Source organism: Halichoerus grypus, chromosome 10, assembly GCF_964656455.1.
Source record: "Halichoerus grypus chromosome 10, mHalGry1.hap1.1, whole genome shotgun sequence".
Classification (NCBI taxonomy): domain Eukaryota; kingdom Metazoa; phylum Chordata; class Mammalia; order Carnivora; family Phocidae; genus Halichoerus; species Halichoerus grypus.
In genome coordinates, this window is record NC_135721.1 from 113,194,472 (window position 1) to 113,211,542 (window position 17,071).

The 17,071-nt window shown below is 53.1% G+C and overlaps 1 protein-coding gene and 1 long non-coding RNA gene across 2 annotated transcripts; both read right to left on the reverse strand.

Moving 5' to 3' along the window:
* Positions 1-1,168: 1,168 nt before the first annotated feature.
* LOC144379277 (uncharacterized) lies at positions 1,169-4,397 on the reverse strand. The gene is made up of 2 exons (XR_013441998.1): positions 3,979-4,397; positions 1,169-3,888 (listed from the first exon to the last, which is right to left on the reverse strand). It is a non-coding gene; the product is annotated as an uncharacterized LOC144379277 (long non-coding RNA).
* A 5-nt stretch (positions 4,398-4,402) lies between these two features.
* On the reverse strand, positions 4,403-10,427 carry TCF15 (transcription factor 15). Its single transcript, XM_036121783.2, has 2 exons — positions 9,820-10,427; positions 4,403-5,000 (listed from the first exon to the last, which is right to left on the reverse strand). Exons 1-2 carry the CDS (start codon positions 10,345-10,347, stop codon positions 4,926-4,928), a joined length of 603 nt encoding a protein of 200 aa, XP_035977676.2. The 5' UTR covers positions 10,348-10,427; the 3' UTR covers positions 4,403-4,925.
* Positions 10,428-17,071: the final 6,644 nt, after the last annotated feature.

Genomic DNA, 17,071 nt, shown 5'->3' on the forward strand with positions numbered 1-17,071 from the left:
GACCACCCTAGCCTCCCAAAGGGCACGGGGGCCTGGGAGTCACGGGCAGGGACGCCTGGGTCCACCAGGGGTATTCTCTATCCTCAGTTGGAGCAGCTGAAGTGAGGGCGAGTCAGAGGGGCCCAGGAGACCATCTGGCAGGCCTCACATCCTCGCTGGCCAAAGTGTCGACTTTGTTCTAACTTTTCATTCTGCAATCATTTCCAAACATCCAGGGAAGTGAAAAGTGGTGCAGAGAACTCCAATATACCCTTTACCTGGACTCACCAAGTTTGAGCCGTTTGCTACATTGGCAGGATCCTTCCCTTGCTCACACGTTTTTCCTGAACCATCCCAGAGTATGGTCTCTACATCATGTTCCTCAGTGATACTTCAGGGTGTATTTCTTAAGCACAAGGATATCCTCTTACATAACCATACTGTTAGCAAATTCGGAAAATGGAACGTTGCTACAGTACTTTTATCCAATCTATTGTTCTTATTCTGATTTTGTAACCTGTCTTCTCTAGCATATCCCTCCACAGTATGGGCTTCAGTTCGAGGTCACGTCCTGCATTTTGTTGTCCAGGTCTCAACTTTGGATATCCTATCCACAGCAGGAGATGCATTCAACTTTACATGTATGTCCCGTAAATTGATAGTTGTTTTTTTTTTAAGATTTTATTTATTTGACAGAGAGAGACACAGCGAGAGAGGGAACACAAGCAGGGGGAGTGGGAGAGGGAGAAGCAGACTCTGCACTGATCAGGGAGCCCGACGTGGGACTCGATCCCAGGACCCTGGGATCATGACCTGAGCCAAAGGCAAACGCTTAACGCTGAGCCACCCAGGTGCCCAAATTGATAGTTTTGTAAATCCTCTATTTATTTATATTTTTTTAAAAAAGATTTTATTTATTTGAGAGAGTGAGAAAGAGAGGGCACGAGCAGGGGGAGGGGCAGAGGGGAAGCAGACTCCCCGCTGAGCAGGGATCCCGATGTGAGATGGTGGGATTCGATCCTAGGGCCCTAGATCATGACCTGAGCCGTAGGCAGATGCTTCACTGACTGAGCCACCCAGGCGCCCCTGTAAATCCTCTATTTAATGTACTCACAATAATGCATTGTATTTGTGACCGTGTGTGGGTGCTTAAGAGTTAACCTGCTAAATATACCACACATTTTTGGAATTCTGTTTTGTGGTGTTTTTTAATCTAACAGGAGCCTCATAAAATAGAAGTGGTTGGACCAACGAGGGGAGCTTATGCAATGGAGGAGCCCTGCCTGGAGGAAGGGGTGCTGCATTCTCAGTCCTGCTCAGATCCCAAAACTGCGCAACCATGGCCCACTGCTGTTCTTCTCTGGGCTTTGGTGTCCCTCATTGCCACGGGCAATGTCTTGAGGTCTTCCACCTGCAACTGCAAAATTAGGGAAGAGAGCCCTGTGCGTCATGGGGGGATACTTGGGTTCCTAGGGACCCAGGAAGGCCAGGGACTCCCTGGGAGACCTGAGGGAGGCTGCTTCCTCTGGATTGGCTCAGTCCCCTCATTGTGAAGCGGTGGCCTCGGAGATCATTTTTGCACCAATGCTCCTAGTGTCTAAGTTTTGGGTAGAGAGTGAGACCTGAAATTTAAGCCTCCCCTTCAGGGTCCCAGGTGGTCTGGCTGAAGTTGGTCACCCCCACAGCCCTGGGTTTCTTCTCCCTGAGCTCCTGTTACTCCTCTGGCTCCAAGTTGGCCCTTACTCAGGGAGCCTTGGGGATCCTGGCTGGGCTGGCCCATCCTGAAGGTAGGAAGCATAGGTGTTGGGGGCAGGGATGTTGGGCAAATGCCCGCCCGAGGGACCGGTCTGTGGCTATGCCTCTCCCAAGTCTCGTGTGTTGGGCTGGCCTGGCAGCTCACCAACGCTCGGACGGTAACTGTGTGCTACCCGGGAGTGAAGCTCAGGCAAGCCTGTAAGCGGGAAAGTGCACGAGATGGAGTACTAAGCAGCTGGGAACAAGTCCGAAGCGGCTCCGTACACAGAGGGCTTTTTTTGTGTGCAGGACAGTGTGTGTGCAAGGTTGCGGCTTGCGTGGAAAAACAATGCCTATGTGGCTTGCCTATGTATGCAAAGCCGGTTCCTGCAGGAATTCCCAAGACCCTGATGAACAGTAATTGCCTTGGAGATCGGGAACTGAGTGGCTGGGAAGGAAGGAGACGTACTGTTGCTTTAGTCTCTTTTGTATCTCCTGAGCTAGGGACTCTGTAAGTGCATCCACTTCACAGGAAATACAATGGGAAGAACCCGGCGTGAAGAGGAGTGCAAGAGGGACTCCCGACCCTTCCTGGTCTGCACTCTGGGTACACGAGTGTGTGTGGCTTGTGAGAACTCGTTGAGCTATGCACTCACTGGCGGGTGCGCTGTCCTGCGCGTGAGTTATACGTCGGGGGAAAGCTGTAACTTAGTATGCTGCAAATGCTTGTTTCAGTGTCCGTTTTACAAAAACTCTGTAGGATTACAGTGTCGACTGTGGTTGTCTTTGGGATGGGTGCTATTTCTAGGGTCTTGCAACGTTTAAATGTTTTACAGTGAAAACAGAAGCAGAGAAACCGATGGATGCTTTTTCAGAACTAGAAATCAGGACAGAGCACTTTTGGAAGGACACACAGGAAAGTGCTACCAGCCATGGCTTTGGGGAGGAGATTACTTACCCCGTGCAGAAATGGTCTATTAAAAACTATTTAACAAGGCAAACAGATAATTATCATTCTGTCCCAGCTATTCTTGCTGGTTAGAGACGGGCCCAGGGAGGCCCGGGGTGGAGGTCGAGCGATTTCTCTGGGGTCACTCAGCAAATCTGGTGGCAGAAGTGGGCCTCCAGCCACGAGCACCCAAGGGTCTGCTCTGTCCCCACTCCCGGGTTTCCTGCCATTGACAAGTCACAGTCCTTTCCTACGGCTTTGCCAGGGGCTGCCTGGCCCTGGGCAGACACAGGGAGTACAATGTGCTTTCCTAATTAGCTCCCCCAGGGGGACGCACGACTACACTGGGACAGGATAGGCAAGCCCCGTGTCCCTGGAACACTGGGGACACGAGGTAGAGGGTGCGGGGAAAGCTCTCCCAGGCTGGACCTCCGCCCCTTGGGGCCCTCCTTCCTGCGCTTCTCATGCCAAAGAGGTTAAATGTGGTGGTTTCACGGCCACTCCAACCTGGGCTGACCCCCTTACTCTCCTGGGGCCGCGGGTTTTGTCTGTGAGGCAGACGGGGTGGGTCTGGCTCACCGCGGCGGTGGCTGGCGCCGCGCCTGGCAGGGACAGTGTGCTCAGTAATCTGTTGATCTGCAAAACGGGCAGCCCCGCTTCAGGCTCAGTCAAAAGGTCAAATGCACAGCAGAGTGGATGCAAGCGTGGACTCTGGCCAGGCGTCCATCAGTAAACACTCATTAAAAGTGTTTGTTAAATTCCTTTTCCAAATCAGCACGAGTGTACCCAGAGACAAGGGCGGCTGCCCGGCTCTGTCGCCTCACCTGGCCCCGCTCTCTGCCCTGCCTTCCTTCCCCCCAGCCTCCCGAGCCTCTGACGCTGGCCTCACAGGGACCGTCCCCGTCGGAGAGCCAAGGGCACCTGGCTGCCCTGCCCAGCTGTCCCCGTCACCATCGTGGCTGAATCTGTGAGATGGGGAGACACCAGCCCTCACTTCGCAGGCCTGCTGGAGAAGAATCGGGGCCCTGGGGGGCTGGCACCCCAGTGGGGTATCTCTGGGGCAAGGGAAGGCTTTGGGGGTGGACAGACCTCACCTCATCATCCTGCCACGTGCCTTTGGGGGGGGTCACTGCTCCTCCAAATCATCTCAGCTAAAACAGGGGTAAGAACATCCCGTTAGTGCATTCGCTTGCACATGTGGGAACTGCATGCCTACACAGCCCTGTCTGCGAAAACACGGAGAAGGGACGGGTTACAGTAGAGAACATTCGTCAAGTGGAACACACAGCCACTAAAGGGACGAGGCCACTCTTTACCTTTGTGTGCTGACTTGGGATGACAGTCGACTTAGGTCAGGGAGAGACTGCAAGGGGCAGGAAGCATGGACAACGCACTATTGTTTGTGTAAAGAATGGGAGAAAGTTAACATATACATGTTTCTGTCCTTGCTTGGTTATTCATAGGGAATGGGACAAAATCTGGGAATGGGACAGATCACAAAATCTGGTGACTGAGGCTGCCTGCAGGGAGAGCTGGTGGCTGGAGGGCACGAGGAACGGAAGCTTCACCATATTTCCTCTTGTACCTCTTGAAGTTTGAACCATGTGGATAAATATATTCCTTTTTCAAAAATAAATAAAATTAAGATTTCTTGACCAACCGCACCAGACAGCTAAGGGCTGTTCACGAAGACTGTTGTGAAGTCTGGTTATCTTGACTTCTGGAGATGGGTCCTCCTGCCTTCCCCCCAGCCCTACCTCCTCCAAGGCAGAGGGCAGCACCTGTGACATCCGGGCCTCTGCACAGTCTAGGAGAGGGGCCACCTCTGACCTCTGATGTCCCTAGTTCCCCCAACCCCGTTCTTCAGCTGGGAACATCTTTTATTTAAAAATACTTTTTTATTTTAAACCCACCAATTCTCTCTCTCTCTCACATATACACACACACACACCCACACTCATTCACAGATATGCACACATCCTCTGTCACCAATAGTCTTTGTTTTTCCAAAAGTTCAGCCTTGTCTCTGACCAGCCAGGTCTGGGGCTGGCTGGCTGGGTCCTCATAGCTCTCTGGGGGTGCGGTGGAGATGTCCCAGGGAGCCTGCCCACAGGGTCATGGGCCCAGACCATTGTCCCCTGGTCCCAACATGAAAGAGGTTTGGGTTGGGCTCCTGGGGTCTTCTCCCCTATTTAACCAGTGGCTGGCCTCTGGCCTCCTTCTCCAGGGTCCTGCTTGGAACAAATGCCACAGGGGTCTAGGCTCATCTCCGCGGCACTCGGAGGGGGGCCACCCCCCTCACCTTCAAGCAGCTGCCCCCCAGGTCACGACGGCCACCCTGTAAGAGGGAAGAAAGAGAAAGTTCGATCAGGTCCCCATGCACACTGGAACTAACCTCTGTGTCCAGCAATAGGGGACTTGATAAATAAATCATAGCCACACAATACAGTTCTCCACCGCAGAAGGCCGAAGAGATTCTCCAGGACTGACAGGGAATGATGGAGAGATAGCTGCATTGAAGGACAAAAGCAAGAACTGAGTGAATGCTCCTGTGTGCTGAGATGTCTAGAGAGAAGGGCATATGGGAAGTTGCTAACGGGCTTCCCTGGAGGAGAGGGATTTCATGAGGAGGAGGCATGACGGGTGGGAGGGAGGCTCTTTTTCTCTTTTTTTTTAACACCATGTACTTTTTTACCCTTTTCATTCCTTGTAATTTCATTTCATGTAATTTGTTGCTTTTCAAAAAAAAAATCCAATACATTTTAAATCATGATATTTTATATTAAAGGGCAAAACAAACGAAGCCCACAGTGGTCCTCCCCACTGGCCGACGGTATGCCCAGTGGCTTACCCATTAACCTTCAAAAGCAGACTCTGGCTTTCTGGCCTCCCTGCCTTCATTCAGGGTGTCCTCTCTGCCAGGAATATGCACTCTGGTCCCGTCTCCCCGGGAAGGTGTCTCTATTCCTGCCATTACCCAGCACTTCCGGGTCCATATCACCAGAAGAAAACTTAGGAGGGGAAGACAGAGTCTCTTTTTGTTCCCCCATCAGGCTGGGGGCTGAGAGAGGGGTAGGCAAAAGTTCTTCACTCTGTAGGCCCAGTTGCAGCCCTGAGCCTGACATGAGCAGGTGCGGACTACTGCTGCTCGAATCTGTGGTGCCCACTGGAAGATGAGCTCATGGCGGCAGCCCTGAAGCCACCCGTCCCTCAGCCCGCAGGGCCCATCCCTACCCGGTGGTCTGTGGGCTGACGTGGGGGTATCGTCCTCACTGTAACCCAGCGAGGTCACAGACATTAGAGCACCCCCTCTGTTGAGGCCTCCAGCCACGGAATGATGTTGGTAAAAAAGCTGGGCGAGAAATCCGTGTTGTCCCACAGTCTGTTCTGCTTCCAGGACTCTACTGGCGTCTGAAATCCCACTGTCAATGCTGGCCCCACCGAGGCCGGCTAGGAGATGATAGGACAGGCCTCTTTCTCAGCCATCTAGAGAAATAGCCAAGCATCTGGGAGCTCTGCCCCCTGCCCCCTCCGCCCTGGGCCCAGGTTGGGGCAGATCCATCCAGATGTGAGCCCAGTCTCCCTCGAGGCTCTCTGGGCCCAGGGACAACGTGTTCATTCACAGGCAGGGCTATTTTGAGGGCTGAGGCCACAGTCCCAGCAGAGCCTGGGGCTTAGGCTTCTCAGACAAATCTGGCAGGAGTGGCTGGGAAGGGGGGACAGGCGTTGGGGGGGAGGGGGTGTAGTGTTGGGGGATAATAAAACCCGCCTCCCACTCTTTCACTCGATGACCTCAGGGGCAGGGGGAGCCACCTCTCCGCCAAGTCTGGCAGTCATCGGGAGACCCCGGTCTCAAGCTAATGCTGGGACTGTTCACCTCTCTGAGCTTCAGTGTCCTCATCTATGAAATGAGGACAAAATGATTCTACTGCCACCCCAGGGCGCAGGCGATTGCAAATGCAGCTGCGAAAGAGGCCTGCAGACTGCCAAAAGCACTTAGAAGGGGCCCTGACTAGGCCCCAGCTTCTCCGTCCCCTAGGAACTCAGCGCCCAGGGCTCTGGGAAGCACCGTGATTAGGATTAGTCGGGCTTTAGTGAAACAGATCTGGGCTTTGATCCCTGCTTTGCCACGGACTACCCGTCGGACCTCGGGCAGGTGACTTCACCCCGCTGAGCCCGTCTCCCCACGTGTGAAGTGGAGTTACTGTGAGGATTACCCACGCTCACCTAGGTAAAGTCCGTAGCACAGTGCCAGGCACACTGTAAGTGTTCAACAGATGGTCACAAGTATTATTATCGGCATCATCCGGTAGTGGTGCCTCCTTGCCCCGCCCCCCAACCCTCTGGCCACGTCCGCTCTTGAGCTGCGTACACCAACTGGGCAGGGGGCCTTACAAGATGATCCTATCCAACTCCACCCCCAGGTGACAAAGGGGGAAATGGTAGAGACAAGAACCCCCCTTCCATCTCCCACTTGCTATTTCTACCACAGAGGACCACACTTAACCCCTCCTTAGACAGAAAGATACTACAAGAGCATGGTGGTCCCTAGTGACCCCATCCTCAGACCAGCCATGTGGGAGGGAGGGGGTGGCTCAGAGTAAAGCAATAGAGTCTGGGCCTTGGAGCTCTCTGGCCCCCAAAGCTCAGAAGGGAGCCCCTGCCGTGGCTCCACGAGAGAGTCAGTTTTCTCTCAGTTGAGTCTTCGAGGGGCCAGAGCTGGCCAGGATCGCCCCTCTCGCCTACTCCCAGAGGAGTCTGTGGGGGTGAGCATGGCTTCTGCAGCCAAATTTGGCTAGGTTCTTGGTCCTGTAGACGGATCGCGGGGAAACAGCCAGACCCAGGCGAGTGAGTCCCTGTGATCCAGGGGACAGGCTGAAACCAGCAGAGACTGCCCCCCAGCCTGCCCCGCTGTCGGTGTGGGCACGTGGCAGACACACCTTCTCCCCCAGGCCTGCACTTACAGCTCCCCAGCCCCCCACCCTCTCTCCCCGCCCATAACCTTTCCCACTTCCCAATCGGGCAGGCCTGAGTTCAAACCCTCACTTCATCACGGGCAGCGTCTCTGAACCAGCGACAGCATCTCTAGGCAGGTGGGGGTCACCAGAGCACCTCTTTCCCTCATTGCCCCTGGGGGGTTTTAACCAGAATGTGTGAAGAGTGCTTAGCACAGGAAATCAGTGCCCATCAAGACTGCCTCCCCTCTGTGCTCTGCCACCTTCAATGTCTTCCCCTTTCCTTCTCAGTATCATTTTCCTGATGCCAACTCTTGGGGTGCCCTGTTCCTAGAACACCTTTCCCTATCCACTCATCTGCCTGCCTCTGTTCCTAAGCATGTGTCAGGAATTCAGGCCCTAGCTGGGGGCTTCCTCTGGGCTCCCACAGTCCCTTGGTGCTCTTCCTCCCCACCATGAGACTGCGGCATCCCTGTCTTCATCCCCATTCCCTTGCCCTGGCCCTGGGAGTTCCTGACTGTGGTAGGTGGGACCCCACAACCTGCCGCTCTGGAAATGTTCTCAGAGCCAACAAAAGGCAACTATTGGGTAAATAAGGTTGGCTGAACTGAATGAACAGGTGAAGGGCAGTTAGAGGGTTATCACTGAGGGCCCAGCCAGCCCTTCACAACCCAGGTTGGATGCATGAAGGCCCACCTGGCTTCCCCACCCAGCCTGGAACACGGGCCAGGGCCCGCAGCTGGGAGCAGCAGGGTACAAGTCAGACAGAGCCTAAGACGACTGACTCAGGGAATCTGAAGCAGCCATGGGGGTGAGAGGCCAGACTGGGAGTCTGATGAGTCAGAAGATGATGGTCTGGGGCCAGGACACAGAAGCCTCCCCAAGACAGAGTAAAGCAGGGGGCCTAGAGCAGCTGTAAGAACCAAAGAATGGGGGACTCAGAGACCTGACTCCAATCCCCCATGCCCTTTCACTTTCCAAAAGACTGTGGGCCAGTAAGGGACTCCCCCGGGGTTAATATCTCCAGATGTAAATGCTAGCTGCTGGAATCCAAAGGTGTCACGCAGACCAGCTTCCCTACTGTAGGAGAAGGCCAGGACAAGAGAGGGAAATGTGGGGGATGAAGCAGGCTCCTTGGGGCCTAAGCGGGAGGAGAACCTGCTTCCAACCAGGAGAGCCCCCTTTCCTTTTTTTTTTAAGATTTATTTATTTGACAGAGAAAGAGAGACAGCGAGAGAGGGAACACAAGCAGGGAGAATGGGAGAGAAGCAGACTTCCCGAGTAGCAGGGAGCCCGATGCGGGGCTCGATCCCAGGACCCTGGGATCATGACGTGAGCCGAAGGCAGACGCTTAACGACTGAGCCTCCTGGGATCATGACCTGAGCGGAAGGCAGACGCTGAACGACTGAGCCACCCAGGCGTCCCTTTCAACCTCAGCAGCTACTCAACCCCATCTGCCCCCTACCAGGCTGGTTCTCATCCTTATCTGGAAAACCACAGGAGCTCAGCTCCAGCTCCATCCAGCTGACTCAACAGTGACCTCGCCCCCACTCTATCCCTTTTGGTGAGACCCCCTTCTTCACTCCTACTGCTCATTAGCTGGCTACCTCAGACTTTTAGTTGGGGATATGTGTCTCCTTTTCTTCTCAGTCTCCCGCCAAGTCTTAGGATGGCGGACAATTATTTTACTGGTAGGGGTAGTTCATGGCAACGTGGACCAGCAAGCAACAGAACCTGCGTTGTGGCTTCCCAGGTGAGCAAATGTGGGCATGCGATCACACCCCCCTGAGCCTCAGATCCTCATCAGTGATAAAACGGGCAGAATAACTACCTGCCTGGGGGTTCTTGTGAGGGTAAAAGAGGAGGAGGAACGCACCTCGCGCCTGGGAAGAACTTAATGATGGCCTTTCTAACTATTTCCTCACGCTCTTTCCCCAGCACACCTTCACTTAAAGGGGTGTCCTTCAATGAGCAATCTCCGTTCTCTGGGCTTTCCCGTACCACTTCTGTTTGGGGGACTTTGGGTGAGTGGTTCTGTTCCACACAAATCCTGGGCTTGGAGCACCGCAGCCCCCGACGAACTTCCTGTCGCTTCCCCCTCTCTTCACTGGGGTCTCTGCTCCTCTTCTGCTTCCCTAGGAAGCCCCGTCCCCCGCCAGCCCCTGACCCGCGGCTACAGTCCTGGGGCTCCGCGCACTCACCCCTTTGCGCTGGTTGCTGAGGCAGAAGGTGCAGATGGAGCGCGGCTGGCGGCCGCCGTCGGGGGCGGCGGGGACCGCGCTCTTGGCACTGCCGGCCGCACGGAAGCACGGCTGCCCGTCGTCGGCCGCGTCGCCCAGCAGCAGCACGTTGGCCAGGTGTGCGATGTAGCTGGACGCCAGGCGTAGCGTCTCGATCTTGGACAGCTTGCGGTCCACCGGCTCGGTGGGGATGAGCGTGCGCAGCGCCGTGAAGGCCGTGTTCACGCTCTGCGTGCGGTCCCGCTCCCGCGCGTTGGCCGCCTGCCGCTGTCGCACCACCACCACGGGGCCCGCGCCGCCGCCGCCGCCGCCCGCCCGCCGCCCGCCCCCGGGGCCCGGGCCGCGCCGCGCCGCCTCCAGGCCCTCGCAGCAGCCGAACGACTGGTCGGACGCGTCGCTCTCGCTGCGGTTCTCTTCATCCTCGCTCAGCAGCCGCACGTCCGGGTACAGCACGTGCGCGCCGACGGGGCGCAGCAGCGCGAACGCCATGGGCGCCCGGCCGCGTCCCTCGGTGCGCCGCGTCCCAGCGTCTGCCGCGCCCCGCCGTGCGCTCCCGCGCGCTCCCACGGCCCCGCCGGCCGCCGCCTTATAGCCGGGGAGGGGCCAATCACGAGGCCGCCCCGGTTGGGGCGGAGGCCGCCGCCCTGGCCAATGGGGAGACGCCCCTCGCGCCCCGGCCAATGGCGAAGCGCCCGCCGCCCCCGTTCCCCAGGTTGAAAGCAGCCCGGGAGCGAGGGGGCCCGCCCTGAAGGCTCCAGTGCGCGCAGGCGAGCGGGGCAAGTGTCTGGGGGGTCTGTGGCTGGGGTCGGGTGTGCCCAGATCTGGACTCTTTATTTTCGGTCTAGACCCGCAGGGAGACTCTCACGGCTTCAGTTTCCTCGTTCGGAAAGAGGATTGCAGAGAAACCAGCTCGGGGTTTTCCCGCCCCCACGTTCTGATACTGTGGTTCTGCAGCTTTCTTGTGTGTAAGAATTAGGGAAGGGGACCGTTGGCATGACAGGTTCCCGGGTTCCTCCCGTTCTGATTCAGCAGGTCGGGAACGGGGCCCAGGAATCTGCATTAGGATGGTGTCCATGGAGAACACTTAGAGAAACACGAATCTTTCCAAATAAGGATTCCACAGTGTCACATCCTCAACAGCAAACTTAAAAAAAAAAAAAAAAAAAGGCAAACAAAAACAACACACACAAACCAGTACTTCATTCATTCATCTATTCATTCAACAAATATTTCTTGGGTCCCTGTTATGTCAGGAATGGTTTTAGGTCTGAGAATAGAAAGGTGACAGACTCTTTGCCCTCATGGAATTGACATTTTGGTTGAGGTCCTACTGTGTGCCAGCCACGGTGCTGGGTACTTTACTGCTCGTTGCTGAAGTTGTGGGGGAGTATCCCCGATTTACAGATGAGAGAGCTCTAGCCTTTAGTCTTACAAGGGGTGAGTGGAGGCATTAGCCCCAGCCTGTTTGACCTCACTATCACCCGGTCCCACTAACCTCCACCACCAGTAAAACACAAATTGCTTTCCTGTACTCTCCACAATTCCACCCTGGCTCCAAATCCATGCCCCCCCTCCCTCCTCAGAATGCCACCACAGAGAGAGGGAGAGAGAGAGGTGTGACTGTCTTTCCTCATTGCCTGCCTGCCTTCCTTCCTTCCTACCTTCCTTCTTTCCTTTCTCCTTCCTTCCTTCGGGAAACCTTAGATTGTTGAGTCTGACATGTTCTCCTTCTCAGGGGCCCTGGGAGGAATTACTGAGCTGTTGAAGGCAGCTGGGGTTCCCACACTATGCCCTCTTCCCAGCTCCATCCTGGGGACTGGCCCAACCTGTATCCCTAGGCTTTGAAAATAAATTTCTCTTCAATCTGAACGCATCTATGTGGTAGAGAGGGCACAGGGAGTGAAGGTGAAGGGTTTCTAGATGTGTTTTTGGCTTGTTTTCCCTTCTGGGCCTCAGTTTTCTTGAAGATGCCTCCCAGTTCTGCCACACTCCTTTCCTGGCTTCCCCCACCCAGGCCAGAATGGGGGAGGGAAGCTAGAGGGTCTCCCTTGGCTGCCGGGAGAGCAGCCCCTGATGTCTTCAGGCCCCAGGGTCTATGGGAAGTTCTGTTCCCACACCTGGCTCCCCCACCCCTCCTCATTTGACCGTGACCCCAGCCAGGCTGGGCTTTGGGGGAGAGGAGAAGGAGCCTGTGCGGCACGCCCCCCCCCCCCCCCCACAGGGCTAGTCCCACACGCAGCCCCAGGCTGGACTGCTGCTTCCTGAGCCGATGAGTTATTACCGGGAGATTTCCTTCCCTGTCTACGCCTCCTCACAGGGGCTCCTGGCTCCCTTCACTTTCGCTTTCTCCCCCTTCTCCCCCTCTCCTCTGTTCTCAGTCCTCAGGCAGCTTGAAATTCCCCTGTCCGGCCCCCTCCCCATTGCAGCTCCGGGTTGGAGAAGCCAAGCAGGGCATGAACTGGGCCCGGAAGCCGGGGAGGGCTTATGTGGTAGGCTCATTCATTCGCTTGCTCCTCAGGCAGGCTTTGACACACAGGAGCCTGGGAGTAAAATAAAACCATGAATGAGACTGAGTCGGGCCTTCTGCAGCCCGGAGGGGAAGGCGAGCTGTAAACAAAGAACTCCAGGACAATGTGGTAGGAGCCAGCCCTGCGCCTGCATCCCAGAACCCGGGTCCAGCCCCAGGGTAGCTGCCCCACGGAGTCTCGGTTTCCGGCTTTGAAAACTGGGGATAATAACAGCACTCCTTCCTAGGGCTGGTGATGGTTCCAAGAGTGCATGCTGGTAAAGCCAGGGCCTGGCACCTATCCAGCACTCAACATGTAAGAGGAGTTTGTGCTGAATTTCTTAGGGGCTGGCCGCAGGTGGAGGAGGGACCCATGGCCTGCAAGGGCTGAGCAGCTTTGACTCTGTTCTCAGTCCCTTCCCTGGGAGTGGGGATGGGGCTCTTGCCACGTTCTCAGTTCACCCACATGAGGGGCTCAGCTCCTCCCATCCCCTGGCCTCTGTCTCTCTGCTCCAGCCACACTGCCTGGGGAGCCCACCTCCGCCTGGTATGCACCTGTCTCGATATCCCCCTCACTTCCTTCCGATCATCCCTTAAATCCCATCTGCTCAGGGAGGCCTTCCCCCACCACTGCCCCTACCCATTCATCCCCACTAGCACCCCCACGGCTCTCCTTCTCCGACTCACCCTGCTTTCCTTCTTTCCATAGCATTTGTTACTGCTTTCATTCATTCATCTGCAAATATTAACTGAGCACCTACTATGTGCCAGGCACAGTTCTGGGTCTGGGGAATACAGCAGTGAACATACTACATAATTAGTTATCTTCCTCCACTAGAATATACACGTCATGGGGCAAGGACACTGTATTTTGCTCATCTCATTTCCTCTCTATCACAACCTTCCAAGGTAGGCGTTGTTATTATTCCCAATTACAGATGAAGAACCCGAGGTCCTAAGAGCGGGGAGTGATTTGCCCGAGGTCGCACCGTGGGCCGGAGGGGAGCTCAGGCCAGTCACACTCCTTCCCCAGCCACACGGCCTCTCTGGCAGCCCAGAGGTGTGGGAGGGCTGAGTAGGAGTCCGTCAGGTAAGAGGAGGAGAGTCTTACAGGTTGAGAGAACAGCCGGTGGCCCCTGCCTTCCTGACCAGGGCACCTTGGGCGTCTGTCCCCTTGAAACATTTGGAGTTGGAGTTCCTCCAAGCCACCAGCTCTGCACCTCTCCGAGCCTTTGCCCTAGCTGTCCTCCCCTGCCTGGAGTGCTCATCCCTTTGGATCTTACCAACAGCACTACCCCTCTGCCAGAGTTAGGTGCAGCTTCTTGGCGAAGCCCACTTTGTTGCTCCTCTTCCGCCTTGGTACAGTCTGGCGTGTTGATCACACTGTATTTTGTATTTTGACTTCTCTCCCTTTGTCCCTGATTCCCCACTCTCCTTTCCCTCCCCACACAGGGCACCCGCTCTAATATATACTTTTTAAGACTTCATTTTGTTTGTTTGTTTGTTTAGAGCAGTATTAGGGTTTCAAACAGACTTGAGAAGACACAGAGGTTTCCCATATTCCCTTTGCCCTGCCACAGATAGCCTCCCCGTTATCAATGCCACTCACCAGAGTGGTACATCTGTTACAATTGATGAATCTACATTGACACATCATTATCACCCGGATTCCATAGGTGACTTTAGGATTCACTCCTGGTATTGTATATTCTGTGGGTTTGGATGAATGTTTATAATGACATCATTATCATACCATCATTACGGTATCATACTGACTATTTTCACTGCCCTAAAAATCCTCTGTACCCTGCCTGTTCATCTACATCCCATCCCTGCAACCGCTGATCTTTTAATTGTCTCTGTAGTTTTGCCTTTTCCAGGATGTCATGTGGTTGGAATCATACAGTACATAGCTATTTCAGATTGACTTCTTTCTCTTAAAAATATGCACTTAAGTTTCTTCTATGTCTTTTTGTGGCTTGAAAATGCATTTTTAAAGCATTGACTAGGGGCGCCTGGGTGGCTCAGTCGTTAAGTGTCTGCCTTCGGCTCAGGTCATGATCCCGGGGTCCTGGGATCGAGCCCCACATTGGGCTCCCTGCTCCGCAGGAAGCCTGCTTCTCCCTCTCCCACTCCCCCTGCTTGTGTTCCCTCTCTCTCTCTCTCTCTCTCTGTCAAATAAATAAATAAAATCTTTTTTTAAAAAAGCATTGAATAATAGTCCATTGTCTGGATGTATCACACTTATTTGTCCATCTACCTACTGAAGACATCTTGGTTGCTTCCAAAGTTTGGCTATTATGAATAAGGCTGCTATAAGCATTGTGTGCAGGTTTTTGTGTAAACATAAGTTTCAACCCTTTGGAGCACGATTGCTGGATCGTATGATAAGAGTATGTTTAGTATTATAAGAAACCATCAAACTGTCTTCCAAAGTGTCTGTGCTTTCTTGCATTCCACCCCAATAGATGAGAGTTCCTGTTGTTCCATATCCTTATCAGCATTTGGTGTTGTCAGTGTTCTGGATTTTCGCCCTTCCGATAGGTGTGTAGTGGTATCTTATTGTTTTAATTGGCATTTTCCTGATGACATATGATGTGGAGCATCTTTTTATATGCTCATTTACCATCTGTGTATGTTCTTTGGTGAGGTGTCTGGTCAGGTCTTTGGCCCATTTTTAAACTGCGTTTGTTTTCTTATTGTTGAATTTTAAGAGTTCTTTGTATATTTTGGGTAACAGTCCTTAATTGGATGTGTCTTTTGCAAATCTTTTCTTCTAGTCTGTGGCTTGTCTTGTCATTCTCTTGACAATGTCTTCTACAGAGAAGAAGCTTTTGATTTTAATGAAGTCCAGCTTATCAATTATTTCTTTGATGGATCATGTCTTTGGGGTTGGATCTAAAAAGTCATCACCACACCCAAGGTCATCTAGGTTTTCTCCTATGCTGTCCTCTAGGTATTTTATTGTTTTGTGTTTTACATTTAGGTCTGTGATCCATTTTGAGTTAAATTTTGTGAAAGGTGTAAGGTCTGTGTCTAGATTCATGTTTTTGTGTGTGGATGCCCAGAGTCCAGTTGCTCCAGCAACATTTGTTGAAGGGACTATCTTTGCTCCAGTGTATTACCTTTGCTCCTTGTCAAAGGTGAGTTGACTATATTTATGAGGGTCTATTTCTGGGCTCTCTATTCTGTTTCGTTGATCTTTTTGTCTATTATGCTGTCATTACAATGCTGTGTCGATTACTGTAGTTTTATCATAAGTCTTGAAGTTGGGTAGAATCAGTCTCCAGCTTTGTTCTTCTCCTTCAATATCGTGTTGGCTACTCTGGGTCCACTAATATTGTTGATGCGTGTCTTTGAATATGCCTGTATCCTCATAAAATATGTGGTGCTGATTTGTGTGAGTAGGTTATTAATGAGCACAAATGGTAGTTTCTATAGATCTGCTTGTTAGGTTGTTTTGTTTACTCGACACTGTGCTTTGTGTGCCGAATCTAACTTGAGTGCACTGCTTCTAACCACTGCTTAGTATGTATGGTGTGCGTGCACCTGCCATGCCTCCTTTTCCATTGCCTTAGTGCTGGGTCCTATGGCTATACCCCTAACTTCCACCTCTCTAAGCAAAGCTGTGATGGACCTCTGGTGCATGACTCTCATGGGCTCCTGTGTGTTTCTCTGGGATATACACCCAAGGGCAGGATTCCTGGGGCCGAGAGAGTACACATAGTTAGCATAAGCACTGGCTGACTGCACTCAAGGATGGCTGCTGCCGTCCACATGCCCAGTAGGCTTGAGGGTCCATCATCCCCACATTATCCCTGGCACTTGAAATTATCTGATTTCTTGTTTTAATCTGCATTTCTCTGATGACAGAGAAATGGGTTGTTTTCCATCTCAGTGTGCTTGCCTCCTCCACTAGACAGTGAGTTCTCCAGGGCACAGGATGTATCCTAGTATCCTAGGCTAGAGCTCGACGCACTGTGGGCAATAATGAATGCTTGTTGAATGCATGAAGGCATGAAAGGGCTGATACCCAACCTCCCACACCTACTTGGTACCTAGATGGTGGTACCACAGATATGTATGCTTGTGCGTAGATGAGGGACACACCAGAAGGACAAAGTCCTACACATCGGTCTACTTTGAGAAGAAGACTAATGATAGTGTTTATTGAGGGCCTATTTTGTGTCAAGAACTCATAGATATATTACTCGCCATCTTAAGTTCAGTCAGGCAAGATGAAAATATATTTCTCTGTCACATTCAAAGCGTTTGCGGGTCTGGCACTCTGTATCTGGCCTCGAAGATGGCCCCCAGTGATCCTTGTCTCTCTGTATTCACTCCCTTGTGTAGACCCTTCCCCGACTGAATCGCTTCTGACTTGAGTGACCAAAAGAATCTGGCAGAAGTGATAGTATGTGCCTTCTGAACCTAGATGATAAAAGCATTGAACTTCTGCCTTGATTTCTTGAATCACCTACTCTGGGGATGGCAGCCACCCTGTGATGAGGATATTTCAGTTGTCCTGTGGAGAGGATCTTTTCAAGAGGTCCCCATCCTACAGACAGCACCAATTGGCCAGCCATGTGAGTAAGCTCTTTGGTGTGGATCCTGAATTCCCGGCCCAAAAGAATGTAAAGAAGAGCAAAGATAATAAAGAAAGGCAGAGACAGATAAAGATAATAAATAATGATTGGTATCATAAGC